The sequence below is a fragment of the Mobula hypostoma genome, chromosome 8 (assembly GCF_963921235.1).
Source record: "Mobula hypostoma chromosome 8, sMobHyp1.1, whole genome shotgun sequence".
NCBI classification, from domain to species: domain Eukaryota; kingdom Metazoa; phylum Chordata; class Chondrichthyes; order Myliobatiformes; family Myliobatidae; genus Mobula; species Mobula hypostoma.
Genome location: NC_086104.1, coordinates 12,764,235 through 12,781,994, shown reverse-complemented (window position 1 = coordinate 12,781,994; position 17,760 = coordinate 12,764,235). Strand labels below are relative to the sequence as shown.

The window sequence follows — 17,760 nt, the reverse complement described above, 5'->3', positions numbered from 1 at the left end:
AAAGATAGTGCAGTTGAATATGTGGTTCAGGAGCTGGTGCAGGAGGGAGGGCTTCATGTACATGGATTGCTGGTTCCTGTCCAGTTCTGGTGGGTGCTGTACCGAAGAGAAGGGCTGCACCTGAACTGGAGAAGAACCAACTACCAAGGTAGAACAACACTCCAACCACTTCGTACTACAGTAGCTTTTGTTGTTTTGATTTTGTTCAGATTGTCTTCTTCCTTTTATAATTTAGTATAATTAATGTTTAATTTCTGTGTTTTTTGTGAATGTTGTGTTCTGATGCTATGTGTCTGTGATGCTGTATAGTTTTCATTTCCAATGTGCAGACTGCTTGTACCTATGAGAATAAATTTGGCTTTGAACTTTACATCGAAAGGTTCCCCATGCAAGGATCATTCAGAAAGTAAGGAGGCACGGGATCCAAGGAGACCTTGCTTTGTGGATCCAGAATTGGCTTGCCCACAGAAGGCAAAGGGTGGTTGTAGATGGTTTGTATTCTGTATGGAGGTCTGTGACAAGTGGCATTCTGCAGGGATCTGTTCCGGGACCCCTCCTCAATGTAATTTTTATAAATGGCTTGGATGAGGAAGTAGACAGGTGGGTTAGTAAGCTTGCTGTTACACAAAAGTTGGGGGTATTGTGGATAGTCTGGAGGGCTGTCAGAGGTTTCAGCGGGACATTGATAGGATGCAGAATTGGGCTGACAAGTGGCAGATGGAGTTCAACCCAGATAAGTGTGAAGTGGTTCATTTTGGTAGATCAAATTTGAAGACAGAATATAATATTAACGGTAAGACTCTTGGCAGTGTGAAGGATCAGAGAAATCTTGGGGTCCGTGTCCATAGGACACTCAAACAGCTTAACAGTGCTGTTAAGAAGGCATATGGTGTGTTGGTCGTCATCAACCATGGGATTGAGTTCAAGAGCCATGAGGTAATGTTAAAGCTGTATTAGACCTTAGTTAGACGCCAATTGGAGTACTGTGTTCAGTTCTGGTCACCTCACTACAGGAAAGATGTGGATACTACAGAGAGAGTGCACAGGAGATTTACAAGTATGTTGCCTGGATTGGAGAGCATGCCTTATGAGAATAGGTTGAGTAAACTTGGCCTTTTCTCCTTGGAGTGACGTAGGATCAGAGGAGACCTGATAGAGGTGTATAAGACAACAAGAGGCATTGATTGTGTGGATAGCCAGAGGATTTTTCCCAGCCTGAAATGGCTAACATGAGGGGACATAGTTTAAAGGTGCTTGGAAGTAGGTACAGAGGGTATGTCAGAGGTAATTTTTCACACAGAGTGGTGGGTGGGTGGAATGGACTGCCAGCAACGATGGTGGAGCTGGATATGATAGGGTCTTTTAAGAGACTCTTTGATAGGTACACGGAGCTTTAAAAAAAAAGGGCTATGCGGTAGGGAAATTCCAGGCCAGTTTCTGCGTATGTGCCGGTCGTGCATGCAGCCTGTTACAGCTGTTCTGATCAGTATTCTTACTTTTTTCTTCTTACTTTTTAACTTATGTTATTTTCTGTATTTTTTTTTCACGGTAACACATCGAAGCGGCACCCTCTCTAACAAGCTGGTAGAGAGAGTTTTATTTGGGTTTTTAGCGCTGGAAATAGTTACATTCCGACACGTCTCATTAGTGGGACAGAAGCATGGTCGCATTGTTTATTCCAGGGACCAGCTGCTTGCGCTTATGCCGGCCGGTTTAGCGAGCAGAGCGGCGGACACCCCTGCTGAAATCTGGAGGAAAACACACAGAGGATGCAGAGGGGGATCACAAAGTCAAGGAAAGAGGACCGGGTTGAGACAACAGAGACTTATGGAGAAGAGGAGTTTGGTGCGTAATAAAATGGAGGAGTTCACAGCGCTAGCCAGGCATCAGAGAACATTTTGGGAGTGCAGTGTGATGTGTTCCACTGGAACGGGGCTGCACAAGGACATACCTGATCAAAACTTTTCCATGGGTGGTTTCCAGATCGTTCGGGCTGACCGGAAGTGCACTGGGAGCGGTAAGCGTTAAGGGGTTCGGTGCTTACTGTTCTGGTTAACAACAGATGGTGCAATCTGGGTCATATTACGATCGAGGAACGGGTTTGTAGACCGGTATTGAACTTTTTACTGTTAGACTTCGGCCATATTCCACTGATATACAACACTGGGCGGCACTGGACGTCGTTCCTGCCTGTGGCCATTGAACTTGCAGCTCCTCCCGTGGAGGGTCGGACACCCTGAGCCAATAGACTGGTCCTGGACTTATTTTCCATCTGGCATAGTTTGCATTTTGTTGCTTGATTGTTCGTGGTTTTTGTATTGCTATATTAATGCTCTATTCTTGGTTGGTGCGGCTGTAATGAAACCCAATTTCCCTCAGGATCAATAAAGTATATCTATCTATCTATCTATCTAGAGTAGGTTACGTGGTCAGCACAACATTGTGGGCTGAAGGGCCTGTAATGTGCTGTAGATTTTGATGTTCTAAATGCTAACTCTCTCCTTTGGTTTCTGGTTGGTTTGCGAGAAATAAACAAATTAGTATATTACTTTACAATATTTCATCTGATTGTGTGTTTCTTCTCCTTCTTCTGACTTTTAATGGCGGTTGGCAGTCTAACTTAAGGTGCATTACCACCACCAACTGGACTGGAGTGTGGTGTAGACAGAGATTTGGGAAACAAAACCCCTACTAGTTCTTTATCAACTGAAAATTAAATTACCCCAAAGAGGACTAGAGATTTTAAATAATGAGAGACAATATTGTGAATTAAAATGAAGTCACTTCCATGACTTGGTAAAGTTTTTAAATGAAGACTGTCAACCCTCAAAGCTAGTAGTGCAGCTCGCATTTGCTTTCTTTTAATCTTGTATGCTTCACATTGTAAAATAATGTATTCAACTGTTTCATAATGATGACAACACCTACCACCCCAGAGTGATATTGTCCAACAAGGTATAAGGAATAATTAAGTATTGTATGCCCAATTCTAAGTCGAGTCAATGTAATTCCTTCCCTTCTTGTCTTACCCCCTCCTCCCATCAATCCAACAATTTTATGTATTCTGTAAAGGTATCTCTCCTTATGCCACAGGTCTTGCCATAATCCCCTAAACTAAAAATACTCTTCTCATGATGTTCCCAACAGTCTCCCAGCACACTTTTGACAGGGTGATCATTCCTCTGCCTCCTCAAGTTACTTTATACTTTATACTTTATTGTCGCCAATACTAGAGCATACAATCATCACAGCAATATTTGATTCTGCGCTTCGTGCTCCCTGGAGTAAGTATTAAAAATTTAAATTATAAATCATAAATAGAAAATAGAAAAGGGAAAGTAAGAGAGCACAAAAAAAACGAAGAGGCAGGTCCAGAAAGTTGGAGGATATGGCCCAGATCTGGGTCAGGATCTGTTCAGCAGTCTCATCACAGTTGGAAAGAAGCTGTTCCCAAATCTGGCCGTATGAGTCTTCAAGCTCCTGAGCCTTCTCCCGGAAGGAAGAGGGACGAAAAGTGTGTTGGCTGGGTGGATTGTGTCCTTGATTATCTTGGAAGCACTGCTCCGACAGTGTGCAGTGTAAAGTGAGTCCAAGGACGGAAGATTGGTTTGTGTGATGTGCTGCGCCATGTTCACGATCTTCTGCATCTTCTTCCGGTCTTGGACAGGACAACTTCCATACCAGGTTGTGATGCACCCTAGAAGAATGCTTTCTACGGTGCATCTATAAAAATTAGGGAGGGTTTTAGGGGACAGGCCAAATTTCTTCAGCTTTCTCAGGAAGTAAAGGCGCTGGTGGGCCTTCTTGGCAGTAGACTCTGATTGGTTAGACCAAGTCAGGTCATTTGTGATATTGACCCCAAGGAACTTAAAGCTTTTGACCTATTCCACTTGCGCACCACCGACGTAAATGGGTTGTGCAGTCCACTACTCCTTCTGAAGTCAACAACCAATTCCTTCGTCTTGCTGACATTGAGGGGTAGGTTATTGTCTTCACACCATGCCACCAGGATCTTAATTAGTTAACCCAGTATGTTAACAACAACTTCATCCTCTGCAACTATAAGAGCAATTGACTCATTTTAACAGTAAAGCTGAAACAGTAGATGACCTTACCGCATCAGAACACAGTTTTGAAGCCCGAGCTTGTACCTCATAGTCATAGTCATACTTTATTGATCCTGGGGGAAATTGGTTTTTGTTACAGTCGCACCATAAATAATAAATAGTAATAGAACCATAAATAGTTAAATAGTAATATGTAAATTATGACAGTAAATTATGAAATAAGTCCAGGACCAGCCTATTGGCTCAAGGTGTCTGACCCTCCAAGGGAGGAGGTGTAAAGTTTGATGGCCACAGGCAGGAATGACTTCCTATGACGCTCTGGGTTGCATCTCAGTGGAATGAGTCTCATCTAAACATTTTGAAGATGAAGTTTGAAGATGTAGCATAAGCCACACAGCCATAATCAAGTATAGATCTAATTAAACAAATATATAAAGTCAGAGATTTTCATGTAGAACCCCAAGCATACCCACATAGGAGATTTAATACTCCTTTACATTTGTCAATTATTTTACTGATATGGTTCTTCCATGTCAGCTTGTCATCCAGCCACATGCCAAGAACTCTTACCACTGACACTTCCTCAAGTGTTTACCTATACAATTTCAAATTGAGTGTCAGTCTATTGATCCTCTTTATAAAACATCCAACACTTATTTGCCCACTGTTCGATCTTATTAATTGCATTGTGTGCTTTTTAAAAAATTCCATCTTCTTTAGTACTTTACGTTTGCCTATTTTAATTTCAGCCCCAAACCTCTGTCTGCCCTATCGGACTTTCTGCACCAGATCGGCACGGTTCCCAGTCCATATTGTTATCCGGACCAAGCGGGCAGTGGGACCGGCTTCTGACTGGTGGAGCGAACAATAGAGATTTGTTTCCTTTCGTTTCAATCAAAGCATTTGTCGGAATAAATCTGATGGGCGAGTCGTTTCCAGAATGAACCAATGGGAATGTTCGGTTTCCACATCCTTATTAGCATTCTGCTGTGAGCGCAGTCTATTTAATCCGCACTCCGAGCAGATTTTACTCATTTTGCCGTTTGAATCCGAGCGAAGAAATGCCCGAGCCGCAGAAATCCGCTCCCAAGAAGGGCGCCAAGAAAGCTTTGCCCAAACCAGCGGGCAAGTCTGGCAAGAAACGCAGGAGGGTGAGGAAGGAGAGTTACTCCATCTATATCTACAAAGTGATGAAGCAGGTTCACCCCGACACCGGCATCTCCTCCAAGGCCATGAGCATCATGAACTCGTTCGTGAGCGATATTTTCGAGCGCATCGCGGGCGAGGCTTCCCGGCTGGCCCATTATAACAAGCGATCGACCATCAGCTCCCGGGAGATCCAGACTGCCGTGCGCCTGCTGCTGCCTGGGGAGCTGGCCAAGCACGCCGTGTCGGAAGGGACAAAGGCGGTGACCAAGTACACCAGCTCCAAGTGAAGAGTGCCCAGAAAACACACCGGAAACCCAACGGCTCTTTTAAGAGCCACTCACAGATTCATTAAAAGAGTTGCACTAATACTTAGCAGTTAAATTGAAGTAAATCTGGAAATATTTGAGCTAATTCAAGTACCATCCATGTTAATTGGCCTACTTGCTCGGTATTATCTCGAGGTCTTTGTTACATTCTTTCTACTGCACACGGAAACATCACCCTCTCTGTCTCGGTCATTACAAACCGTATCTGCGAAGCGGATGTTTGCTGTTTAAGGTGTAAATGGTGTGGGTCTTGTAGTTTATTAATTTATTTCCTATCTTGGCAATTTATCTGAATCCCATTTCAAAGCCAGACCTGGTCAACACGAGGAATTCTGATGCTGCCTGGCCTGCTGCGTTCGCCAGCAACTTTGATGTGTGTTGCCTTAACTGGGTCACCGTGTTTTCAGATACACAAGAGATAATGCCGATGGAAATGCAGGCAACATGCAAAAGTACTGGAGGAATCCGGCAGGTCACGCAGCGTCCATGGAAGTGAATAATCTAATTGCATTTGTAAAATAATTTGTTAAAATCATCAAGCTATACTCCAGTCGCAGTCTGAGAAAAGCAACCGTTCTTAACCTGATCAGGCTCACACAATGACGGGCTGCGAACAGAAACGATTATTTTTCTGTTCTGAGCGCTTATCATTTGAAATCCCCAGACTGTGTTTCAATATCAACTACACCAATGTAAAACGTGTCGGACTTCTGTAATGGGGTGAATGCGGAGATTAATTGAACAAGCAGATCTGAAATAATTTGGATTTAGATTGGGTTTGAACAAAATATTTTTGGCGGGCTTTTTCAGATTTAATTTTTTTAACGGAAATAAGCGGTTGGTTTCCGCGCCTCTCCAGTGACTGTCTCCTGATTGGTGAATAAGGCAGCTCCCTGAATGGACGATTACTTGTCTCCAATGAAGTTAAGCGTGGTTGCACCAATCATAAACATCCCACTGTATTCCCCTAAAAGGTACAAGAAGGGTGAGGTTTGGAGTGTTTCATGATTGTTTGTAAAGATTTTGGTGAAGTTTTGAAGATGACTGGACGAGGGAAAACCGGTGGCAAAGCTCGGTCCAAGGCCAAATCTCGCTCGTCCCGGGCCGGACTGCAGTTCCCGGTGGGCCGTGTTCACAGGCTCCTGAGAAAGGGTAACTATGCTGAGCGTGTGGGTGCCGGAGCCCCGGTCTATCTGGCCGCTGTGCTCGAGTACCTGACAGCTGAAATCCTCGAGTTGGCCGGCAACGCAGCCCGGGACAACAAGAAGACCCGCATCATCCCCAGACACCTTCAGCTGGCCGTCCGCAACGACGAGGAGCTCAACAAGCTGCTGGGAGGGGTGACCATCGCTCAGGGCGGGGTGCTGCCCAATATCCAGGCCGTGCTGTTGCCCAAGAAAACGGGCAGCGCCAGCAAGTGAAGCGACAGATTCTGAAACCGGTGACCCAAAGGCTCTTTTAAGAGCCACTCACAGTGTCTGTGAAAGGGCTGTCTATAGTTCCCGTGAGCGTGGGGTAAGGGGCTCAGGCGCAAATCAGATTTAAAAAAAATCACTGCAGGGTGCATTGAAATATCTTGCTGGCGTGTTCGTGTGGGTTATTTTCGAGAGCATCGCGGGCGATTATTTCCACTTGGTTCGGGATATCCAGGGACAAAGGCGGAAACCAAGTACACCAGCTGCAAGTGAAGGGTGCTGACAAAACTAACCTAAAACACGACGGAAGTCAGAGATTAATTAAAAGAGTTACATTAATATTTAGCAATTGAATTGAAGTAAATCTCAAAATCTTCATGAGTTTATTCGAATTCTATCCTTGTTAATCGGTCCCAGTGCTCGGCATTATTCCGAGGTCATGGTTACATTCTTCCTCCCGTACACACACGGAAACATCAGTTCCTCCTTCGCGTCACGGTCTCGGTAATTACAAATAGCATCTCTGAGAAGTGGGTATTTGCTTTTTCTGATTTTAATCGCTATGGGAATGTGATTTAATAGCTTCTGTCCTTTTATTTTTGGCATTCTGAATGCCATTTCAAAGCAGACGTGAACTGGTTCACGATTATTTCACAGGTGCACAAGAGATCCTGCCGATGCTGGAAATCACACAAAATGCTGGAGGAATCCAGCAGGTCAGGCAGCATCTATGGAAATGAATAAGTTCATTTCATCTGTAAAATAATTTGTTAAACTCCAGTCGCATTCTGGGATGAGCAATCCGTTCATAACCTGATCCGGTTCACAAAATTACCGGCCCGAACAGAAGCGAGTTGCCCTCCTCCCCCTCCCTCGAGCCTTTATCACTTTGAAAAGAATCCGGGGAATTAATCTCTCAGGCTCTGTTTCAATATTAACCATTCCTATATTAAATGTGTCGGACTTCAGTAATGAGGTGAGTGCCGAGACCAAATGGACAAACAGATCTGGAATAATTTGATTTTAGTTTTGGTTTGAACAAAGGATTTTTGGCGGGCTGTTTCAAATTGCGGATTATTTAGGAGACTAAGCGGCTAGTTTCCGCGCTTCTGCAGTTGCTGTCTCTTGATTGGTGAACAAGGCAGCTCCCTGATTGGATTATTGCCGGTGGGTTAATAAACTCCTCCGCTCTGTCCGCCAGAGAAAGCAGGATCTCCCAGTGGCCACACATTTTAATTCCACATCCCATTCCCATTCTGATATGTCTATCCACGGCCTCCGCTACTGTGAAGATGAAGCCACACTCGGGTTGGAGGAACAACACCTTATATTCCGTCTGGGTAGCCTCCAACCTGATGGCACGAACATTGACTTCTCTAACTTCCGCTAATGCCCCACCTCCCCCTTTAACGGATGGGGTATCCGTTATTTATTTTTATACACACATTCTTTCTACTCTATCAAAAGCTTTCTCAGCCTCTAAAGAGATAACACACTCAGGAACATTTTGTGAGGGAGTATAAACAATATTTAACAGTGTGCGAATATTATAAAAAGAGTAACGACCTTTAATAAAACCCGTTTGGTCTTCCGAAATAATAGAAGGAAGTACTTTTTCTAATCTATTTGCTAATGACTTAGAAAAAACTTTAGAATCAACATTTAATAAAGATATTGGTCTGTAAGATGCACATTGAGCAGGATCTTTATCCTTCTTTAATATTAAAGAAATTGACGCTCTATTGAAAGATTCGGGAAGTTTACCAAGTTTTAATGAAGCCTCAGAAACCCTGCAGAACCAAGGGATTAATGAGGGAGCGAAACATTTATAAAATTCTACGGTAAACCCATCAGGGCCAGGAGCTTTCCCCAAATTCATAGAGAAAATAACATTCTTAATCTCATCCGTGGTAATGGGAGTATCTAACATAGAAGACATATCCTGTGAAATCTCAGGGAAGTCTAGATTATCTAAAAAATCATTCATATATTTAGAATCTCGAGGAGACTCTGATTGATATAAGGAAGAATAAAAATCACAGAAGGTTTGATTAATCCCCACATGATCAAGTATCAGTCGGTCATTTTGGTTATAAATCTGATTAATTTGAGATTTAGCATAATTAGACTTCAGTTGATTAGCCAACAGTTTGCCAATTTTGTCACTGTGTACATAAAATTCACTTCTTGTTTTCTTTAATTGGTTTATAATCGAGGACGAAAGTAATAAACTGTGTTCCATTTGAAGTTCAGTTCTTTGTTTATATAATTCCTCAGAAGGAGCTATAACACATTTCTTATCAATTTCCTTAATCTTGTCCACAATTACCAACTCCTCCTGCTTCAGCTTCTTCCTCAAAGCAGCAGAATACGAGATAATCTGACCAGGAATATAAGCTTTAAAAGTATCCCAAAGAATGTTCACAGAAATATCCTCCGTATAGTTAATTGTAAAAAAAAGATCAATCTGTTCATTCATAAAGTTAACAAAGTCCGAGTCAAGGTACTCGACAAGGTTGTCTTCTTAGTCCTTTATTATTTGATATTGCATTAGAACCTCTTGCAATTGCCATTCGAGAATCTCCAAATATTACTGGGATAACTCGGGGCTTAAAGTCCCATAAAATATCACTCTATGCTGATGACTTACTTTTATATATTTCTAATCCCCAAAAATCCATCCCGGCTGTTTTAGAGCTATTAGCACAATTTGGTCTTTTTTCAGGTTAAAAATTAAATCTTAGTAAGAGTGAACTTTTCCCGATTAATAAACAACTTCCCTTATATCTTAACTTTCCATTTAAATTGATTAATAATTATTTTTCATATCTTGGGATTAAAATTACTTGTAAATACAAAGATTTATTTAAGATTAATTTTTTACCATTAATAGACCATATTATTCAACTTTCATCTAAATGGTTTCCTTTATATTTAACTTTGATTGGTCGTATTAATGAAGTTAAGATGTTTTTTTTGCCAAAATTTTTATATATATTTCAGGCATTACCAATCTTTGTTCCAAAATCTTTTTTTGACAAAGTCGACTCTAAAATTTCTTCATTTATTTGGCAAAATAAAAACCCGAGACTGGGTAAAATACATTTACAGAAAGCTAAGAGAGATGGAGGCTTAGCATTACCTAACTTTAGATTTTATTATTGGGCAATTAATATTTGACATATGAAATTCTGGTTACTTGACCAGGATATACTATCCATTCCTAAATGGGTAGCATTGGAATTACAATCTGTTCAGGGTTATACACTTGGCTCTATTTTAGGTTCCTCTCTTCCTTTTGATTTGAAACGCCTTAAACAGGTGTCTAACCCGATAGTTAAATATACCTTACGTATTTGGTTTCAATTCAGAAAATTTTTTGATCTTAATCAATTTGGGTTAGCGATTCCTATTTTAGGTAACATATTTTTTTCCTCCCTCTTTTACAGATCGTGCTTTTCAAATTTGGAAGACCAAGGGTATTTCACGGTTTTTGGATTTATTTTTAGATGGTTCCCTTATGGCTTTTGAACAATTATCTAATAAATATAACTTATCAAGAATACATTTTTTTAGATATCTACAAGTTAGAAATTTCCCAAGTACTATACTTTCTTCCTTTCCAATGCTTCCTCCTACATACATTTTAGATACTATAATTAACCTTAATCCATGTCAGAAAGGTGCATCGGCTATGATTTATAATATTATTATGAAACTTAGAAAAGTTCCATTTGATAAGATTAGGGTAGATTGGGAACAGGAATTGGGGTTTATCATTTCTGTGGATGACTGGGGGCAGATTTTACAATTAGTCAGTACTTCCTCTGTCTGTGCTAAACATTCCCTAATTCAATTTAAAGTTGTTCATAGAGCACATATGTCCAAAGATAAATTAGCTCGCTTTTATTCTCATATTAATCCTTTTTGTGATAGATGTCCGGGGCAGATAGCCTCTTTAACTCATATGTTTTGGTCTTGCCCTACTCTGGAAACATTTTGGAGAGACATCTTTAATATTATCTCCAAGGTATTGAATATAGATATCTCTCCTCACCCTATTACTGCTATCTTTGGACTACCTAAAATTTCCAGTAATCTCTCCCCTTCAGCCCGTAGAATGATTGCATTTCTTACTTTAATGGTGAAAAGATGTATCTTACAACATTGGAAAGAGCTTAATGCTCCATCTACCTTTTTTTGGTTTTCTCAGACGATATTATGCTTGAATTTGGAGAAAATTAGAAGCAATCTTTATGACTCCTCATTTAAATTTGAACAGACCTGGAGATCTTTTATTCAATATTTTCATTTAATGTAATATATACCCTTCTTGTTTTTTTTTACTGTTTTTAATGGAGGTCGGGATTGAGGATGTGATTTTAAGTTTTTAAACTCTGTTTGGTTTCAAGTTAGCCCATTGCTTTGCTTTGCTTTTAGTTAGTTGCACGGTGGGTTTTTTTTTCCCTTTTCTCTATTGATATATATATAAAAATTAGTATACTATTATGTTACCTTGGTACGTTATGTTTAAATTACATTGTTTGTAGTATTTTTTTGTATTAATATCTTCTGTAATTTTATTATATGCTAACAGTGTATTAGTGCCTATATGGCTTACCTTTTTGTATACTTATTCAATAAAAAGATTTAAAGAGAGACATTCTTTCTCTCACTCTCCTTTTTCTCCCTCTGTCCCTCTCACTATACCTCTTGCCCATCCTCTGGGGTTTTTCCCCTCCCTCCCCCTTTTCCTTCTCCCTGGGTCTCCTGTCCCATGATCCTGTCATATCCCTTTTGCCAATTGCCTGTCCAGCTCTTGGCTCCATTCCTCCCCCTCCTGTCTTCTCCTATCATTTTGGATCTTCCCCTCCCCCTCCCACTTTCAAATCTCTTACTAGCTCTTCCTTCAGTTAGTCCTGACGAAGGCTCTCGGCCCGAAACGTCGACTGTAATCTTCCTAGAGATGCTGCCTGGCCTGCTGCGTTCACCAGCAACTTCGATGTATGTTGTTTTAATGAAGCCCACAGTTGGGTCCCTCACCAACTGTCGGCGTTGAATGACCGACCCCAACCGTGTCTTTTGTAGTGCATAAAGCTTAATATCCAGCATTGATTTCAAACAGCCTGTTCCAGACGAAGTACGATGTGGGGTGGGGGCTGCTGAGATACCGGTATGTGTCACTGGCCACCGGATTTCGACCAGTCTCAGGAGTAATGGTTGGGGTCAATTTTAATCTTACATTGATCGCACTGTGTACCTCACAAAATGCTAGAAGAACTTAGCAGGCCAGGCAACATTTATTGAACAGAGTAAACAGTCGGCGTTTCCAACCGAGACACCTTCATCGGGACTCCTGTGATGTTTTGTACTTGTGTGTGGGATGTGGGAAGCCCGTGAGACCTCCTGTCTCCCCGATAAACTGCAGGGGGATGAAACTAGAGTGCTGAGAATGAGGTAGCTGGGTTACAAACAAAGGTGATGTACAGTGAGACTCCTAGCAAGGAGAGGCTGATGGTATGGAAAATTTGCAGTCAACAGGATGATAAAGGTAACTAAGGGCGAATACAGGACTGACAGTGTTATATTTGAATGTGCACCGTATAATGATTAAGGTATATGAACTTGTAGCACAGTTGCAGATTGGCATGTGTGATGTGGGCATCACTGAACAGTGGCTGAAAGAAGACTGTAGTTGGGAGATTACCATCCAAGGATACATTTTGTGTATTGAATCGCTGTGGGTAAAGTTAAGGAATTGCAAGTGTAAAAAAAATCATGATGGGAGTTATGTACAGTCTACAAATTACAATGGGGGATAGAAAATGCATGCCAAAAGGGCAATTTTGCAATGGGGAATTTCAATATGCAGATAGATTGGGAAAATCAGGTTGGTGCTGGATTCCAAGGGGGGAAATTTCTAGAATGCCTGCACAATGGCTTTTTACAGCAGCTCGTAGTTGATCTCACTAAGGGATCAACTATTCTGGATTGGGTGTTGTGCAATGAACCATAATTGATTAGAGTTTAAGGTAAAAAGAAACCCTAGTGGCAAGTGATCATAGTATGGTCAAACTCACCCTGACATTTGAGTAGAAGCTGAAGTCAGGTCTATCAGTATTATAGAGGCATGAGAGAAGAGTTGGCCAGAGTTGTTTGGAAAATAACACTGATAGGGATGATGGCAGAGAGCTATGGCTGGAGTTTCTGGAAGCAATTTGGAAGGCACAAGATATATACATCCCAAAGAGGAAGAAGTATTCTAAAGGCAAGATGACACAATCTTGGCTAACAAGAGAAGTCAACGCCAACATAAAAGCCAAAGAGAGGGCACATAATAGAGCAAAAATTAGCATGAAGTTTAAGGATTGGGAACTTTCTAAAAAAAACAACTGAAGGAAAATAGGAAGTAATTAGGAAGGAAAAGATGGAATATGAAAGGAAGCTAGCCAATAATATTAAGGAGGATACCAACACAAATTTTCAGATACATGAAATGTAAAAGAAAGGCAAAAGTGGATATCGGACCATTGGAAAATTATGCTGAGGGAGTAATCGGGGACAAGGAAATGGTGGGTGAACTGAATAAGTATTTTGCATCAGTCTTCATTGTGGAAGACATAGTGTGGTGGAAGTTTGAGATTGTCAGGGATCAGAAGTGTGAAAGTTGACATTACTAGGGAGAAGGTTCTTGGGAAATTGTAAGGTCTTAAGGTAGATAAGTCACCTGGACCAGATGGTGTACACCTCAGGGTTCTGAAAGAGGTTCTGAAGAGATTGTGGAGGCATTAGTAATGATCTTTCAAGAATCACTAGATTCTGGAATGGTTCTGGAAAATTTCAAGAAGGAAGAGGCAAAAGAAGAACAATAGGGCAGTTAGACTAACCTTAGTGGTTGGGAAGATGTTGGAGTCGATTGTTAAGGATGTGGTTTCGGTGTACTTGGAGGCACATGATAACATAGGCCATAGTCAGTATGGTTTCCTTATGGGAAAATCTTGCTTGACAAATCTGTTGGAATTCTTTGAAGAAATAACAAGCAGGATAGACAAAGGAGAATCAGTTGTTGTATACTTGGATTTTCAGAAGACCTTTGACAAGGTGCCACATATAAGGCTGCTTAATAAGTTAAGAGCACATGGTATTACAAGAAATATACTAACATGGAAAGAGCATTGCTGATTGGTAGGAGACAAAGAGAGGGAATAAAGGGAGCTTTTTCTGGTTGGCTGTTGGTGACTACTGATGTCCCACAGGAGGCTGTGTTGGGACTGATTCTTGTTATATTATATGTCAATGACGTGGTGATGGAATTGAAGGCTCTGTTGCAAAGTTTGCAGACAATACAAAGACAGGTGGAGAGGCAGGTAGTTTTGAAGATGTGGAGCGACTACAGAAGGATTTAGACAGATTAGGAGAATGGACAAAGAAGTGACAGATGGAATACAATGTCAACAAGTGCATGGTTATGCTCTTTGGTAGAAGAAATAAAAGGATAGACTATTTTCTAAATGGAGAGAAAATCAAAAATCTGAGGTGCCAAGGAACTTGGAAGCCCTTGTGCACGGTTCCCTAAAGGTTAATTTGCATGTTGAGTTGGTGCTGTGGTCGTTCATTTCAAGTAGACTAGAATATAAAGGCAGGGATGTAATGCTGAGGCTTTATAAAGCACTGCTAAGACCTCACTTGATTAGTCAGGACAAGAAGAGATACAGAGAGAAGGCAGAAGACTGGGGCTGAGACGAAAAACAGATCAGCCATGATGAAATGGCGGAACAGACTCGATGGGCCAAATGGACTAATTCTGCTCCTCTACCTTATGGTCTCTTTTGTGAGGTGGTGGGTGGCCCTTAGAAGAGCCTGTGCTTTGTGAGCATACATAACATCCAAGTAGTAACTGTCTTTCGCTTGAAGTGCTCTGCAGTGGTGACCATTTAGAGACAGAGTGGCAGGGAGAGGAATCAGAGTGTGGGACAGTGCAGAGTGCAGCCTTACATCTTCCAGCTCCACAACTGCCAATTTCCAGTAGATTAGCCATGACAGAACAGAGACTCAGCCCTCCAGATAAACCTACAGAGACATGGGTCCTATATTGAAGGTCACCCAATACTGGGTGACCTTGCGGTGGTTCAGTAGAATAGTGGCTGTTACAATGTTTTACAGTACCAGCAAACTGTGTTTAATTCCCACTGCTGCCTGTTAGGAGATTATATGTTCTCTCTGTGACCGTGTTGGTTTCCTCTGGGTGCTCCGATTTCCTCCCAGGGTCCAAAGACCTACTGCTAAATTGGTTGGTTATTGTAAATTGTCCTTTGATTAGGCTAGATTAAATTGCGGGGTTTTCTGGACACCGTGGCTTGAAGGGCTTATCTTGCACTGTATCTCAATAAATAAATAAATAATGCCAACTAATGCCATGGCTAACTTATGCATAATATCTTTAGATTTCTGCTCAATTTGATGAAAATTGATAGGAAGATTGGAATTCTGAAATTCATGTCAAGCAGCAACCAGGCGACATAAGTGACAACAAGGTTTCACTCCTAGATGAGCTCAAAGCATAGAGACCCCTTCACAGGCTCCCACAGCCCTCGATGACTCTGTGATTTCAGTCTTTGAGGCTGACGTAAGTGCATCCTTCAGGAGTGTGAACCCACGGAAACCATCCGGCTCTACTCACTTTATACTTGTGACTGCAAGGCCAAGTACATCTCCAATGCCACATTTAAGGCCACTGTCGTTGACCGAATCAAAGGTGGTGACAAATTCACATGTAGGACAGAGACTGAAAATCTGGCTGAGTGGTGGCACAACAACAACCTCTCACTCAGTGTCAGCCAAGAGATGATTATTGACTTCAGGAGGAAGAAACTGGAGGTCCACGAGCCAATCTTCATCAAGTAATCAGAGGTGGAGAGGATCAGCAGCTATAAATTCCTCACCGTTATTATATCAGCATAGTTTGGAAACGCCGATGCCCTTGAACGCAAAAGGCGACAAAATTTACTGGATATGGCTCAGTCCAACACAGGTAAATATCTCCCCACCACTGAGCACACTTACAAGGAATCCTGTCACAGGAAAGCAGCATCCATCATCAAAGACTCCCAACACCCAGGCCATGCTCCCTTCTCGCTGCTGTAATCAGGAAGAAAGTACAGGAGCCTCAGGACTCACACCACCTGGTTCTGGAACAGTTATTACCCCTCAACCATCAGGCTCTTGAACCAAGGGGAAAACTACACTTTTAAGGACTCCACAGCTCATGTTCTCAATATCTATTGCTTATTTATTAATAATTTTTCTCTTTTTTTGTTTTTGCATGTTGGTTGCTTTTTGTCTATTAGTTGTGTGGGTTTTCATTGATTCTGTTGTGTTTCTTTGTAATTGCTGTGAATGCCCACAAGAAAGTGAGTCTCATGATGATGCAAATCTACTTTGGCAAGGAATTAGGATAAATATTAGAATAAACATTAATGAATAAACAATTGAATAAATGAAAAACTATAAACAAACACAGACTGACCAGTAACCATAGTGCAAAAGAAGACATCTGTGCAAATACAAAATAAAACATAATATATAAATTAAGCTTAATTTTCTTTATATCTATTTTACTTTTCTGTCTTTTAAAGCACGGATGATTGGAATTACCGCCCTTTTCCTTCCTGGTGCCAAATTCCATTTCCGTTCCCCAGCAGCAAACTTGACATTAAACTCAGATTGGAGGAGCAACACCTCATATACCGTCTAGGTAGTCTCCAGCCCTTTGGTATGAACATAGAATTCTCCAACTTCCGGTAGTTCCCTGCCCCTCCCTTCCTCTATCCCTATCTCACTCTGCCCCCTCCCCCAGCTGCCTACCTCCTCCCTCTTGGTTCCGCCTCCTTCTACTACCCATTGTGTTTTCCCCTATTCTTTCTTCACCTTTCCTGCCTATCACCTCCCTGCCTCCCTTCCCTCATCCCTTTATCTTTCCCCTTACTGGTTTTTCACCTGGAACCTACCAGCCTTCTCCTTCCCACCCTCCCTCCACCTTCTTTATAGGGCCTCTGCCCCTTCCCTCTTCAGTCCTGACGAAGGGTTCCGGCCCAAAACGTTGACTGATCGTTTCCACGGATGCTGCCCGACCTGCTGAGTTCCTCCAGCGTGTTGTGAGTGTTGCTTTGACCCCAGCATCTGCAGAGTATTTTGTGTTGACATTGAAATGTCCACGTGAAGGTGTTGTGCACAGTGACTGCCTACTGCAGCTCTTCTAATTGAAATCTCACGCTGCCCTGCCTCCCAGGCTGCGGACAAGACGTGCTGCGGCGCACCGCCACTTTGTGGAGCCAGTTGTGTGTTGTCATCACTGCTGCTGTTCCTGTGGCAACGAGCTGGTGTGGCCTTGGGCAGCAGCGAGGTGATGTAATGGGCTTCGTTCATGGTTTGCAGGTAGATGTGGACAGATGGAGAAGAGAGCGACTGGATCAGACGAGCTGCGCTTTGCTCTGTGCCGATGCCATGTGGCTGTGTGAGAGGACGGGTGGGCCTGACTACAACTCCACTGTGGGCATTAGCTTCTTCTCTTCTTGCTTCCCACCTGGGGAACAGTACCTACTGCACCAGCTCCCTGCCTCAGGATCATTCCCAGCCTTAGCCTCACATTCCCCGCTTGTTTCTCAACCACTTATTCTTTATGTAACCTCCTCCCGCCCTGGTAAACTCTCACAGTTCTGCTCTTCTCCCTCTGTGGCCTCTTTTGGATACTCTCATTACTTTTTTTACTGATGGCCTGTGACCAGACGTACTGCTGGGGAAGGT

The 17,760-nt window shown here is 42.1% G+C and overlaps 2 protein-coding genes across 2 annotated transcripts in view; both read left to right on the top strand.

The window, feature by feature from the left end:
- The window catches only part of LOC134350985 (uncharacterized), a 32,904-nt gene extending 25,941 nt beyond the window's left edge, over positions 1–6,963 (top strand). The window contains exons 3-4 of the mRNA XM_063056930.1: positions 5,067–5,476; positions 6,583–6,963. Of these exons, the coding sequence (XP_062913000.1) occupies positions 5,067–5,476; positions 6,583–6,963 (791 nt within the window). The remainder of the gene's footprint in view (positions 1–5,066; positions 5,477–6,582) is intronic.
- On the top strand, positions 5,105–5,522 carry LOC134350367 (histone H2B 1/2-like). The gene has a single exon (XM_063055466.1). The coding sequence runs from the start codon at positions 5,129–5,131 to the stop codon at positions 5,501–5,503; it is 375 nt and encodes a 124-aa protein (XP_062911536.1). The 5' UTR covers positions 5,105–5,128; the 3' UTR covers positions 5,504–5,522.
- Positions 6,964–17,760: the final 10,797 nt, after the last annotated feature.